The sequence below is a fragment of the Ursus americanus genome, chromosome 16, assembly GCF_024610735.1.
Source record: "Ursus americanus isolate L20-20 chromosome 16, mUrsAme1.1.p, whole genome shotgun sequence".
NCBI classification, from domain to species: domain Eukaryota; kingdom Metazoa; phylum Chordata; class Mammalia; order Carnivora; family Ursidae; genus Ursus; species Ursus americanus.
Window position 1 is genome coordinate 5,608,251 of NC_142142.1, and position 11,510 is coordinate 5,619,760.

At 38.8% G+C, this 11,510-nt stretch overlaps 1 protein-coding gene across 2 annotated transcripts; it reads right to left on the reverse strand.

Moving 5' to 3' along the window:
* Window positions 1-1,286: 1,286 nt before the first annotated feature.
* LOC123782628 (olfactory receptor 52Z1P-like) lies at window positions 1,287-6,112 on the reverse strand. 2 transcript variants are annotated; one of them, XM_087868542.1, is made up of 2 exons: window positions 6,077-6,112; window positions 1,287-2,222 (listed from the first exon to the last, which is right to left on the reverse strand). In XM_087868542.1, exon 2 carries the CDS (start codon window positions 2,193-2,195, stop codon window positions 1,287-1,289), a length of 909 nt encoding a protein of 302 aa, XP_087724668.1. In that variant the 5' UTR covers window positions 2,196-2,222; window positions 6,077-6,112. The 2 variants fall into 2 exon arrangements, with proteins under 2 accessions (XP_087724668.1, XP_045638836.1); XM_045782880.1 differs by lacking the exon at window positions 6,077-6,112 and having other exon boundaries at window positions 1,287-2,243.
* Window positions 6,113-11,510: the final 5,398 nt, after the last annotated feature.

Consider the following 11,510-nt stretch of genomic DNA (forward strand, 5'->3'; position numbering starts at 1 on the left):
TTTGTTGTAATTTTCTGTAATAATAATTACACTATATTTTAAGTGTATTGTAATGCATTCTTCCTGTGCATTTATGTTTTTAGTTTTCACCTTCAACAGCAATGGTACGAGCAAACAAACACACATTTGTAAATTTGCGTGAGTACTCGTGCAAGTGAACATGCAAAATTCCTTTATTATTTATTATTTTGTTAAATATTTATGTCATCTGACATGCCATTGTTGCCTTAATTCCCTAAGGAATATCTTTTACTGTTACTTATAACAGCAATAGTTATTGCTCCTATCATGAAAAAAATGTAGTTCACTGCATTCACATAAAGACCAGGATGGTTACTGCTACTTTAATATCCATTTGAGGAGCAGATACGGATTTTTGATCCATTCTAATGCTTCAGCTCATATAGATCTGATAATTCTTAAATGTCTATCTCGGACAAAATCTTTCTTCTGCATTCACACTGAGAAATTAAAATGGTTTGTTGCCCCCAAGATTACCTAAATCATTATGTCCCGGAATGTCTGACATTATGTGATATAAGGAGCCTCCTTTCTCTATCCTGCAGGTCCAGTGTTTGTGGGACGCAGACTGAATAAACTACTGATAATAATAGCAACAGGTGACATTCTTTGATTCTCACTGTGTTATGCACTGTTTTACAAGCTTTGTGTAAATCATCTTATTTAATACTTTCAACAACCTTATAAAATATGTAATATTTTATGCTCACTATAAAGATAAATATATAGAAACCCAGAAAGGGTGAATACTCTTTAATAAGGCAAGAAATCTGAAATTCAGAACTTAGAGCTTAAATGCTCAACTAATCTATCATAATGCTAAATACATACTATTTTCTCTTAACTACAAAGGTAATATAGGGAAATGGAAAGAAAACCTGTTAAGTTGATTTGGGATTCTGTTTTATCCATTTTTTTTTAGTGTGTGGGTTGTGTTTTTACTTTTCCTATTATTTTACTTTTCCTATTTTTCTGTGTCAATATGAAATTGAAGATAGTTATTAAGTCATTGTGCTTTTAGTCTGTTGTAACTAATCTCAAAATTTACACAGAGTCTAAGGTGTCCTTGATCTGATACTGTCCTGACAAAATCAGCAATAAGATAAATGAATAAATAAATAAGTTTTTAACATGATCTCAAAAATTTATTCTTACTGTCCTCTCCTAATGCTGGCATGATGTAAGATGTCTGATATAATTTGAAGTACTCTACAATTAGTGGAGTTACATAGAAAACTGAAAAATTAAGTTATATATAGTCAATATCAGCACAATTTCTTGCTCATAGAAAACACCTGCATAAACTTCTCCTGAATTTGTTTGGTCTTAACTCCATAAATGATTGGATTGAGAGTGGGTGGTATGACCACATAAAGATTGGCAAGGAGGATATGTACATGGAGTGGTATATTGTGGCCCCCAAATCGGTGAGCAAAGAATGAAAAAAAGGCTGGAGTATAGAATAGTAGGATAACACAGACATGGGAGCCACAAGTACCCAGAGCCTTCAGTCGGGCATCTTGGGAAGGAATTCTAAACACAGTACGGAGTATAAGGGCATAGGAGATGATGATAAGCACCACATCCAGGCATGTAGAAAAAAGCGCCACAATCACCCCATAGTAGATGTTGACTTTGATGCTATCGCAGGCGAGCCTGGCAATGCCCATATGTTCACAATATGAGTGATGAATAATATTCCTCCCGCAGAAGGTAAGCCGATAAACCAGAAAAACCAAGGGAAAGCAGATGAAGAAACTCCTAATCACAGATGCAATGCCCATTTTTCCAATGACTGAGGGGGTTAGGATGGTAGTATATCTTAGTGGATAACAGATGGCTACATAGCGGTCGAACGCCATGGCCAGCAATATGGCAGACTCTGCCACAAAGATGAAGTGTAGAAAAAACATCTGGGACACACAGCAACCAAAAGAAATACCCCCATCTTGGAACCAGAAGATTGCTAGCATCTTTGGTGTGGTCACTGTGGAGAGAAAGATGTCTGCCAGGGCCAACATGGACAAGAAAAGGTACATGGGTTCATGAAGACTGCGTTCAGTAAAGATCAGGAATAATAAGAGGATGTTGCCTACAACAGCAACTATGTACATGGAACAGATGGGAATGGAAATCCATGTGTGCGCATCTTCTAGTCCTGGGATCCCAATCATGGTGTACCAAATATCTCTAAGGTTGGTGTGGTTTGAAGAGATTGTCATGCTTTATTCTGTTCTCTGATACTGGATGCTAGAATTGAAAAAAAGAGAGAGAGAGAGTGAAAAATTAGAGTTATTTTATCTGGTTTGAGTATGAATCTTGGCATTGGAATCAAGTTATTGCTTTAAGAAAGGATCGGTAATCAGTAATGATTCAAGGATGATCATTCAAGGATGATTCAGATAGACTTCACTGACATGAAAGTTACAATGACGTTATAGAGCTGAAGCTACTGGTAATGCTAATGGCTATAACTAAAATAATAAAAAAAATTATGGATTTATAGTTTGGTCTAGACACTATGATACATTATACTTATCGACAGCATCATACTTGAAAGTCTCTTAAATGCTCTTGCACATCGTGGTTTTCCTTCTCGTTTGGTAATTCCGGTGATTAATCTCACTTTCTTTCTGGTGATTAATCACACACTCTAGAAATAAAGTGTTTGAAATACTGGTGTGGCCTTTGGAGAGTTCAACCGCTAAGTCAGTAACAACCATTATTTCTGTAATTCCATATAAAGTCTTTCATCACCAACTGAAAATAACTTGGAGAGATAGATAAATCTATCTCATAACTTAACACATAACTTAACATTATGCATATGGAATCATGTTCTCTCTTTCCATAGTCCTCGTATGCATATGTTTCAGTTAAAACAATACTGTGCAAACAGACAGTGTCCTATCTTCCACATACACTGCATCCTCTCTTCATTCTCTCTTTTCTCCACTGCTTTTTTCTCCCATTTATTCCTTCCAGCTTGTGTTCGAATATTTGTCCTTTCCTTCCCTTCTTTTTTTTTTTTTTTCTTTCTGGTCAAACTTGAATACTACTATTGGAAAAAAGGAAAAGGCAGCTCATGGGTAAAGAAATAACAACAAAAAAATGTGCAAACACATGCAAGAATTTAAGTTAATGAATATTAAAGGTCATTCTGTGACTAATACTATGCTAAAGAAGGAACTGAATCTAAACGATACCTATCCTCTATTTCAAGGATCTCCTACCCTTGTGAGGATCATGGGACGTAGACACAAGTAACCACCCTTCAAAGCAGATCAGGATAAGAAAAATGGGAGACATGCAGCCCATGTATATAACACAGAAGAGACATTACCTTTAACTAGGGGGTGATGCAAAGATTCACTGAAATGCTGTCCGTAGATCTGTTTATCAGAAAACCTTTAGGCTTCCAAGAAACTACCATTAGAAAAAAGAACGAAGACAAATAAAAACTTAAAATGAGGAATGCTTCAGTCATTGTAAAAAATCAAGTCATGTAGTGTATCAAAGGCTTAGACGCATGAGAAATATGACTGGACAAACAGATTGCACCTTGAAGATTCAGAGTTTTAAAAGTCAAGCTAACAGCTTTGGGTTTAGTTCTCTACACTAAGAATTCATTTCTTTTCTTTTCTTTTTTTTAAAGATTTTATTTATTTATTTGACAGAGATAGAGACAGCCAGCGAGAGAGGGAACACAAGCAGGGGGAGTGGGAGAGGAAGAAGCAGGCTCATAGCGGAGGAGCCTGATGTGGGCCTTGATCCCATAACGCCAGGATCACGCCCTGAGCCGAAGGCAGATGCTTAACCGCTATGCCACCCAGGAGCCCCGAAGAATTGATTTCTTATTCAACAATATTTATGGAATCTCTATAGTATTTTACCACAGTTTCAAGGAGAACATAATGGGATCAAAATTTAAGATTTACCCTTTCAAATAAGTCTTTACTGATAGACAATATGCTTATTTTTTATTCTCTACTTCCCAATAGCACACTGATATAATTCCTAGTTGCATGTTTTGTAATTTTTTCACCAATATGTCTGAAGTTCCATGATCACTCTATCTCCAATATCTAATATATTTTTGTTGAGCAAATGTGGCATAAAAGGCAAAAAGATGGACTGAAAAGGTGAAGGGTAACTACCAGTTACTGTAGGAAGCTTTTGAAACAAACCAAGCAGAACTAGGAACATGGTTTTTACAGTGAAAACAGGGGATAGAGAAGAAATGTGTTTTTAAAAAAGCAAATAAAATAGAGATTTCCAGGTGGTAGGTTATTTTTTAAAATGTTTTATTTATTTATTTGTGAGAGAGAAAGAGAGAGCACAAGCAGGGGGAGCAGCAGGCAGAGGGAGAAGCAAGCTTCTCGCTGAGCAAGGAGCCTGAGGCAAACTCAATCCCAGGACCGTGGGATCATGAACTGAGTGGGAGGCGGGTGCTTAATGGACTAAGCCACCCAGGCGTCCCCAGGTGACAGGTTATATGAGGCAAAAATGAAAGGCAATATAACATTTTGAGACATACTCTCTGGAAAAATGTGGTGCCACTAACCAACATAAGGAGTAACGTAGAGGCTGTAGGACTCAGAGAAAGTTAAAGCAATTGTTTTGAAACTATTAATATATGACGTATCTATGGAACAACTAAGGGAATAAATCTGGCCGACTATCTCAGACCTGCATAGTGCACTGGAAGAGAACTGGACTGGGCGTGGCACTCTGAGCTGTAGTCTCGGCTATGCCACGAAAAGCAACTGGGACCTCGGTAGAGGCGTTTTGCCATTCCAAACTCTCTGTCCATATAGGTTGGAACAGAACTAGCGCATAGCTACTTCTCTTCTAGGTACAAAAGACTAAAATCCAATCATGGACCTGGAGCTCAAAAATACATACATATAGGGGCGCCTGGGTGGCACAGCAGTTAAGCGTCTGCCTTCAGCTCAGGGCGTGATCCTGGCGTTATGGGATCGAGCCCCACATCAGGCTCTTCCGCTGTGAGCCTGCTTCTTCCTCTCCCACTCCCCCTGCTTGTGTTCCCTCTCTCGCTGGCTGTCTCTATCTCTGTTGAATAAATAAATAAAAAATCTTTAAAAAAAAATACATACCTATATATCAGGATGTATATTTCAGTTTAGTGTAACTATAAGTCATTCTATTAGATTCAAAAAAGAAAGACTTAAGAAGAGAAGAGTTCTGGTATTAAATCTTTTCTCTAGCTGTATCTCCAACATGTAGTCTATTTGATCACAGTGACAGCCTCCCATCACCTGGGTTTTTACCCCAAAGAAAATGCTGTAGTCCCCACATTACTTACGTTGTTTAACCAATGTTTGAGTAATTACTATGAGTTATATCTTGTGTTAACCACTTTGTATAATTTAATGCTCACAAAATGCCATTTAATTATAATAAGAACCCAACAAAATGGCTACTAGTATGGTTTCCACTTTATACTTTAGGAAACTATAGTACAAGTAGTTTGAATAATTTGTCCAAGCTAGTATCTAACCAAGCAAAGATTCGAACAAGTTTTCTTGCTTAAAACCCCATGCTTTTAGCACACTGTTTCATTCGTCACTCGTGAGCAGCCCCTTCTTCAAACTTTCCTCTCCTTCATCAGCCTTTATCCCATTATATTCTCATCTACATACTACAATTTTCACAATTCTGAGTCTATTTTCCAATGTTATTTTTCTTGTAATTTCCAGTGTGTTGGTGGTGGTAATGATGGGGATGATGATGATTCATTGTCACTCCCCAATTTTTGCGGTGAGAGTAGAATGTGAAATAAAAATATTAGACATTCACTAGGGTCTAATGAAAAAATATTAGACTTCCATTAGTGGCTAGTATGATTTCAAGGAATTGGTGAGGGTAAAGTCTGATTAGGGATTGCAAGATGTTGGCTATGTGATAGCTGAAAACAGCAGTGGTGAACAACTCTTAAGAAGATTGGCACTGAAGGAAAGGAAAACACTAACTGGAAGGATCAAAAGGTACTGGGAAGTGTTCTTTGGAACAAGAGATGAACATGTCCATTTATGTCAGAGGAGTTTGGCAGTGAAGTAGAATTTGAAGCAAGAAAGTGAACAAATTTTGGAATTAAGGCCCCCTGATGACAAAGATAACTCAATCAGGTTATTATATGGGTGTTTTTCTTCTTCCATTGAAGCCAAGAGTAGTCAAAGAAATATTAAGGGACATATGGAAGATATTCACAAGGCTCACATTTGATCCAGATCTTTATAATAAAATGAAAGACAATGATTATTAGAGTTATTTCCAAAGCTCATGTGGGGAAAAAAGAAGGAGAAATCTGGAAGAGATACTATTGAGAAATAGATACGTAGAGCAGAAAATAAGAGTGAATAAACAATTGCCCAACAGTAGTGATGGCTATTAAGGTAAGAAAAAAGAAAGATTTTATAGTAGAACTAAGGGTATCCTGGCAGAAAGAGAGACTACACAGGACCAGAGGGGCAACTGATTTTTCACCAGGAAAGTTCAACTTTCCAGAATCAAGAAAAGCCAAACAGAGAAAGGGGATCAAATCACAGGAAAAGCATCATTGTCCAGCAGTTGAAGGAAATGATGGCTGGAAGGACAAATGGTTCATAAAGACTTATGAGATGTCAAGGATCCCCAAAAGAAAGATCAGGTTTGGTCAGAGAGGGTGCTTCAGCTGATGCCAGTCAGGTAAGAGATTCCGTCCTTGGTCTTTCCAATCTCTTTCCTCTAGGAATCCAGGTAGGCAGTGATCTTCCACATTCATCTCTTCTTCTCTTGTGCCCACTCTACTCACTTTCCTTTCAGAAGTACTGAGAATACCACGTTTTAAATGAATGTGTACTAATATATTAAAATAAATCCCGTGAAGGCATAAAATGAGCTAATTTTGAAAACCAGCTTAGATATCAACTCAACCACAATTCTTAATAAGCAGAGATGACATGGCCCTCATAGTCTATGGTCAAGGCTTCCTTTCTCACTGTGAGAAATTTAATTCTGTTCTAGGAATCATCCAGAACCCCAGTATCTTCTATTATAATTAACATCATTTCCCTTTCTCTCTCATACTGCTTACCTTACTCAAAGCAACATTCTGCTGCAGTTGTGGGAACACATCCATAAACTATGGCAAGAAAGGCCACGGACAATGAGCCAAATGACCGGAGAAACCTGTACCCCTCTTATCAGAGATAGCCAGAACTTTGTCAGACACATGCAGTCCAATAGAGCTCATGGGTTTATTTACCAAGAAGGAATTTTCACTTAAATGCTCTCCTTTTTTCCCCTCCTTCTTCTCAACCATTTATACCTTTCTCATACCGTTGACTTCTGATTTATGTCATATTTTATCATTTCCATTTTATTTACCACCTTAATTCTTCCCTGCCCCAAATATATAGATAAGCCTCTCCCCCCAAATAAAAAACAGTAAGTAAAAGCTTCCATCAAACTGGCTTCCATACCCACTACAGCTAACCTTGTGTTTCAACTCCTTTTCTGTTTCTGCTGAAATGAGGTGAAACACTTCTGCACTAAATTGGTCCAAAAAAGTTTTAACCAGCTACTTGAAAGTAAATAAAGAAAACCAAACAGACAGAAATCTTTGGGATAGAACCTAAAAAAAATTAAAAAATTAAAAAAAAAAGGAATTTCAAGGATCTCTCTTCATCTATAAGAAATCGTATCTGTAACTGACAGATAAGTTGGGCAACAAAGCAGGCCCTTTTCTTTTGCTGAGCCCATTTTGGAACTAACCTAACTTTCACATTCTGAAATAATTCTTCCTCACAGAGATTGGCTGTGTCAAGAGCCACAAACAACCTTTCCATGAACTCTCATCAGCTTGCAAGAGCAGGGTCTGCCAGGTAGCCAGGTACTCATATAAATAACAAGTATCACTTCACAGGCATTGGACATGCCTCCACCACTACCATGGATCTGCTTAAACCATGACCCCATGGGCATATACACCAGGAGTACACCTATCTAAAACCTGAGATTCACAGGACACCTTCAGGACACAGCAGTCATTTACTGTCCAATATGAAATACCAGAGACTTATTACCTCCTTCGTTCAGCAATTGCAGAATCACAGAGGCCCTGCAAGATAGGCTGGGTGTTCTTGGTTGAGGTCTCAACGCTGGCTCAGAGGCTCGTTCTATAACTTTCTCTATCCCAAGAGACCTAAAACCCAGGAGAAATGGGGAAACTAATAAAGCGGCCATGGTCTTCTGAGACCTTGATCCTTTTAGTAAGGTCAAGAAAGAACCAACGATGGGATAAGTAGGTAGGCTTGTAGGAGGAGGGAATCAATAGCTGCCCTATCAATGACAGGGATTCACAGCGAGACTGTTTAATAGACACAAATCATAGAAATATGGGATGTTGTTGAGGTTTCCACTTATTCAGTGTATGAGTTTGTGTGAGAGTGTGACTGTCCGAGCAGGAGGGTCTATTTTTTAGTGTCAAGGGAATAGGATCCTTAAGAATCTACTATCTCCTGGGGCGCCTGGGTAGTGCAGTCAAGTTAAGCGTCTGCCTTCTGCTCAGGGTGTGATCCTGGTACTCTGGGATCGAGCCCTGCATCAGGCTCCTCCACTGGGAGCCTGCTTCTTCCTCTCCCACTCCCCCTGCTTGTGTTCTCTCTCTCTCGCTGGCTGTCTCTATCTCTGTCAAATAAATAAATAATCTAAAAAAATCTTAAAAAAAAAAAAAAAAGAATCCTGAAAAATAGCCTAAAGTCCATGGGGGACAGAAACAGAGCAATTTATAGTGAAATATTTTGTCCTGTGCTAAATCTGTGTCAAACACAAATATATGAAGGAATATAAAACCCTCGACCCCTGCTCACTGTCTAGTAGAGGAAAGGAGATACACATGTGGGAAAAAATACCCGTTAAGACCAACTACTCTTGCCATGAAACTTACCAAGTTTAAAGCATATTTCTTTCTTTTTTTTTTTAAGATTTTATTTATTTATTTGACAGAGAGACAGCCAGTGAGAGAGGGAACACAAGCAGGGGGAGTGGGAGAGGAAGAAGCAGGCTCCCAGTGGAGGAGCCTGATGAGGGGCTCAATCCCAGGACCCTGGGACCACACCCTGAACCGAAGGCAGATGCTTCACGACTGAGCCACCCGGGCGCCCCTAAAGCATATTTCTAATGTAACAATTGTTTTAAAACCACAAAGATTCCTGCTCTTATTTTGCCATTGGCTGGATGAGGATATTGAAGTCCAAAAAGTTCAGTCACTTGGTTTACCTGCACATATAGTAAGAAATCCAGCTGAAAGTTAAATGCAGATTCTCTTTTGCCAAATCTCATGCTCTTCTTAGGCAACCCCCTATTATTAATACAAATTTAGAGTGATCAAGTAAAAGAAGAAGTGCTTTTCCACCAGAATTAAAACCATTCATTAGAAGCTAGGAAGTGTTCAGTGTAATTTATTTTTTGTATGTGAAATATGCGAATAGTATAGGACCGTAGGGATTATACTTACACTCTAGGGCAAGGATCCAACCCTGCCTTATGCACCCACCTAATCCACAATTGTAAGGTTATAAAGAAGGACCCCGTGTTTAAGGATTTTTAAAAAAGATTTTATTTATTTATTTGAGAGACAGAGAGCATGAACAGGGGGAGGGGCAGAGGGACAAGCAGACTCCCTGCTGAATGGGGAGCCCGATGTGGGGCTCAATCCCAAGAGAGAAGGACCCTATGTTTAAAGGAGTAGGATAAATCAATGTGAAAATGGATTGATCTTTATACCTTTATGGATACACTGCACTATATAGCGTCAGTCGGGTGTAATCAGGCAAAGATTGTCTCTGCTTTGTACCATAACTCTAGCCCTGGTCCTTTCTGATGCCCACAAGCAGTTTGTCCAGGAATCCAGTACACTCCAGCAACACAGTGGATGATTCCAGGTCATGACTGATGATGTAACAAACATTTACTAGTGGTTTTAGGGAGCCGAAAAGGCAGCAAGTCCTACTGTCCATCAATACAAAGAGATTCTGTAAGAGCCGTGGTATTTCAAGTGTAATTGTGTTGCTACTTTTCCTTTCTCTCATGGTGAAAGATACGAAATTATCAAGGAAGAGTTCACGTAGTAATAAAGAACACAAAGACAGTTATTGGATCTGAACAGAAAAAGATAGAGCTTGAACATTATATAGAATCTTCACATTCACTGATTTGAAGAATAAATGATGTATAAGTACTTTTTCTCTACGCGTTACTCTAAGTCCGCACTGATAAATAACTATACCTCATGTAGACCCATAGATTTTGTATTGCCTTTTTAAGATCAAATTGTTAATACCGATAGGGTCCCACACCAATGAAATACGCTTTCCTCTGATCTTTCCTATCTTAGGAGTGGCCCTCATGGAAACCATTGTTATGAGGTTCATACTAGCCTCTAGTGAGCACATAAATTCCCTGCTCAGTGTACTTCTGTATAGTAAAGCCAGATACACTGGTGTAATATGCTTAGTTCATGCCCTGCAGAAATGAGATAAGGCCGTCGAGAAGCCAGATAAAGTCTGATTAGGGATAGAGAAAGCGCTGAGTCTCTAATATCTTACATTCTTGACAAATACGGGTTTCCTCCTATCTAAAGGCGAAAGCATTCCTATGAAAACTTTTGGAAGCCAAGATGGTGAAAAGTGAAAAAGCAATTACTATTAATTTATATGAAAAAAAATGTTAGCATTCCCAGATCTAAAAACATAATGCCTCTTAAGCTTTTCTGATTCCTTAGGACACATCTTGCTAACAGATGCACGAAATAAATGGAGATAAACGCAGATGCTCACAGACACAGTTCAAAGCCATGAAGCCTTGACGCTGAGATGCTGAGTGTGGGGAAGGAGTGTCATTCCTGGGGAAGGAGCCTGGTAGTGCCACCATTCTGGCAGCTCAGGGCCTGAGCTGCCTCTGTAAGGGCTTGGCTCCTACAGCACAGACACTGAATGCTAGTTTCACTTTTTGCCTTTTCTTGTAACAGTGAAAACCGTCTGAGGATTTCTTTTGTTTAGCAAGAACAGGTATTAATATAGGTCTTTTGTAAATGCAAAGTTTTGTTTAAGCTTTTTAAACATTCCTTGCTCTTCACGAGTGTGTCTTAATCCCCAGAAATCTAGTGTCATGGTCTTCATAAAACTGCTTTCTGTGTTAGAAAATCAGATGTCTTGGGGCGCCTGGGTGGCTCAGTCGTTAAGCGTCTGCCTTCAGCCCAGGGCGTGATCCTGGCGTTCTGGGATCGAGTCCCACATCAGGCTCCTCTGCTATGAGCCTGCTTGTTCCTCTCTCACTCCCCCTGCTTGTGTTTCCTCTCTCGCTGGCTGTCTCTCTGTCTGTCAAATAAAGAAATAAAATCTTAAAAAAAAAAAAAAAAAGAAAATCAGATGTCTTAGTAATGAATCATTGAACTTTACATCAAAAACTTGGGATGTACTGTATGG

Bases quoted from the DNA above. Each gene is read 5' to 3' on its own strand.
- LOC123782628 (XM_045782880.1), bottom strand. From the start codon at position 2,243: ATGACAATCTCTTCAAACCACACCAACCTTAGAGATATTTGGTACACC.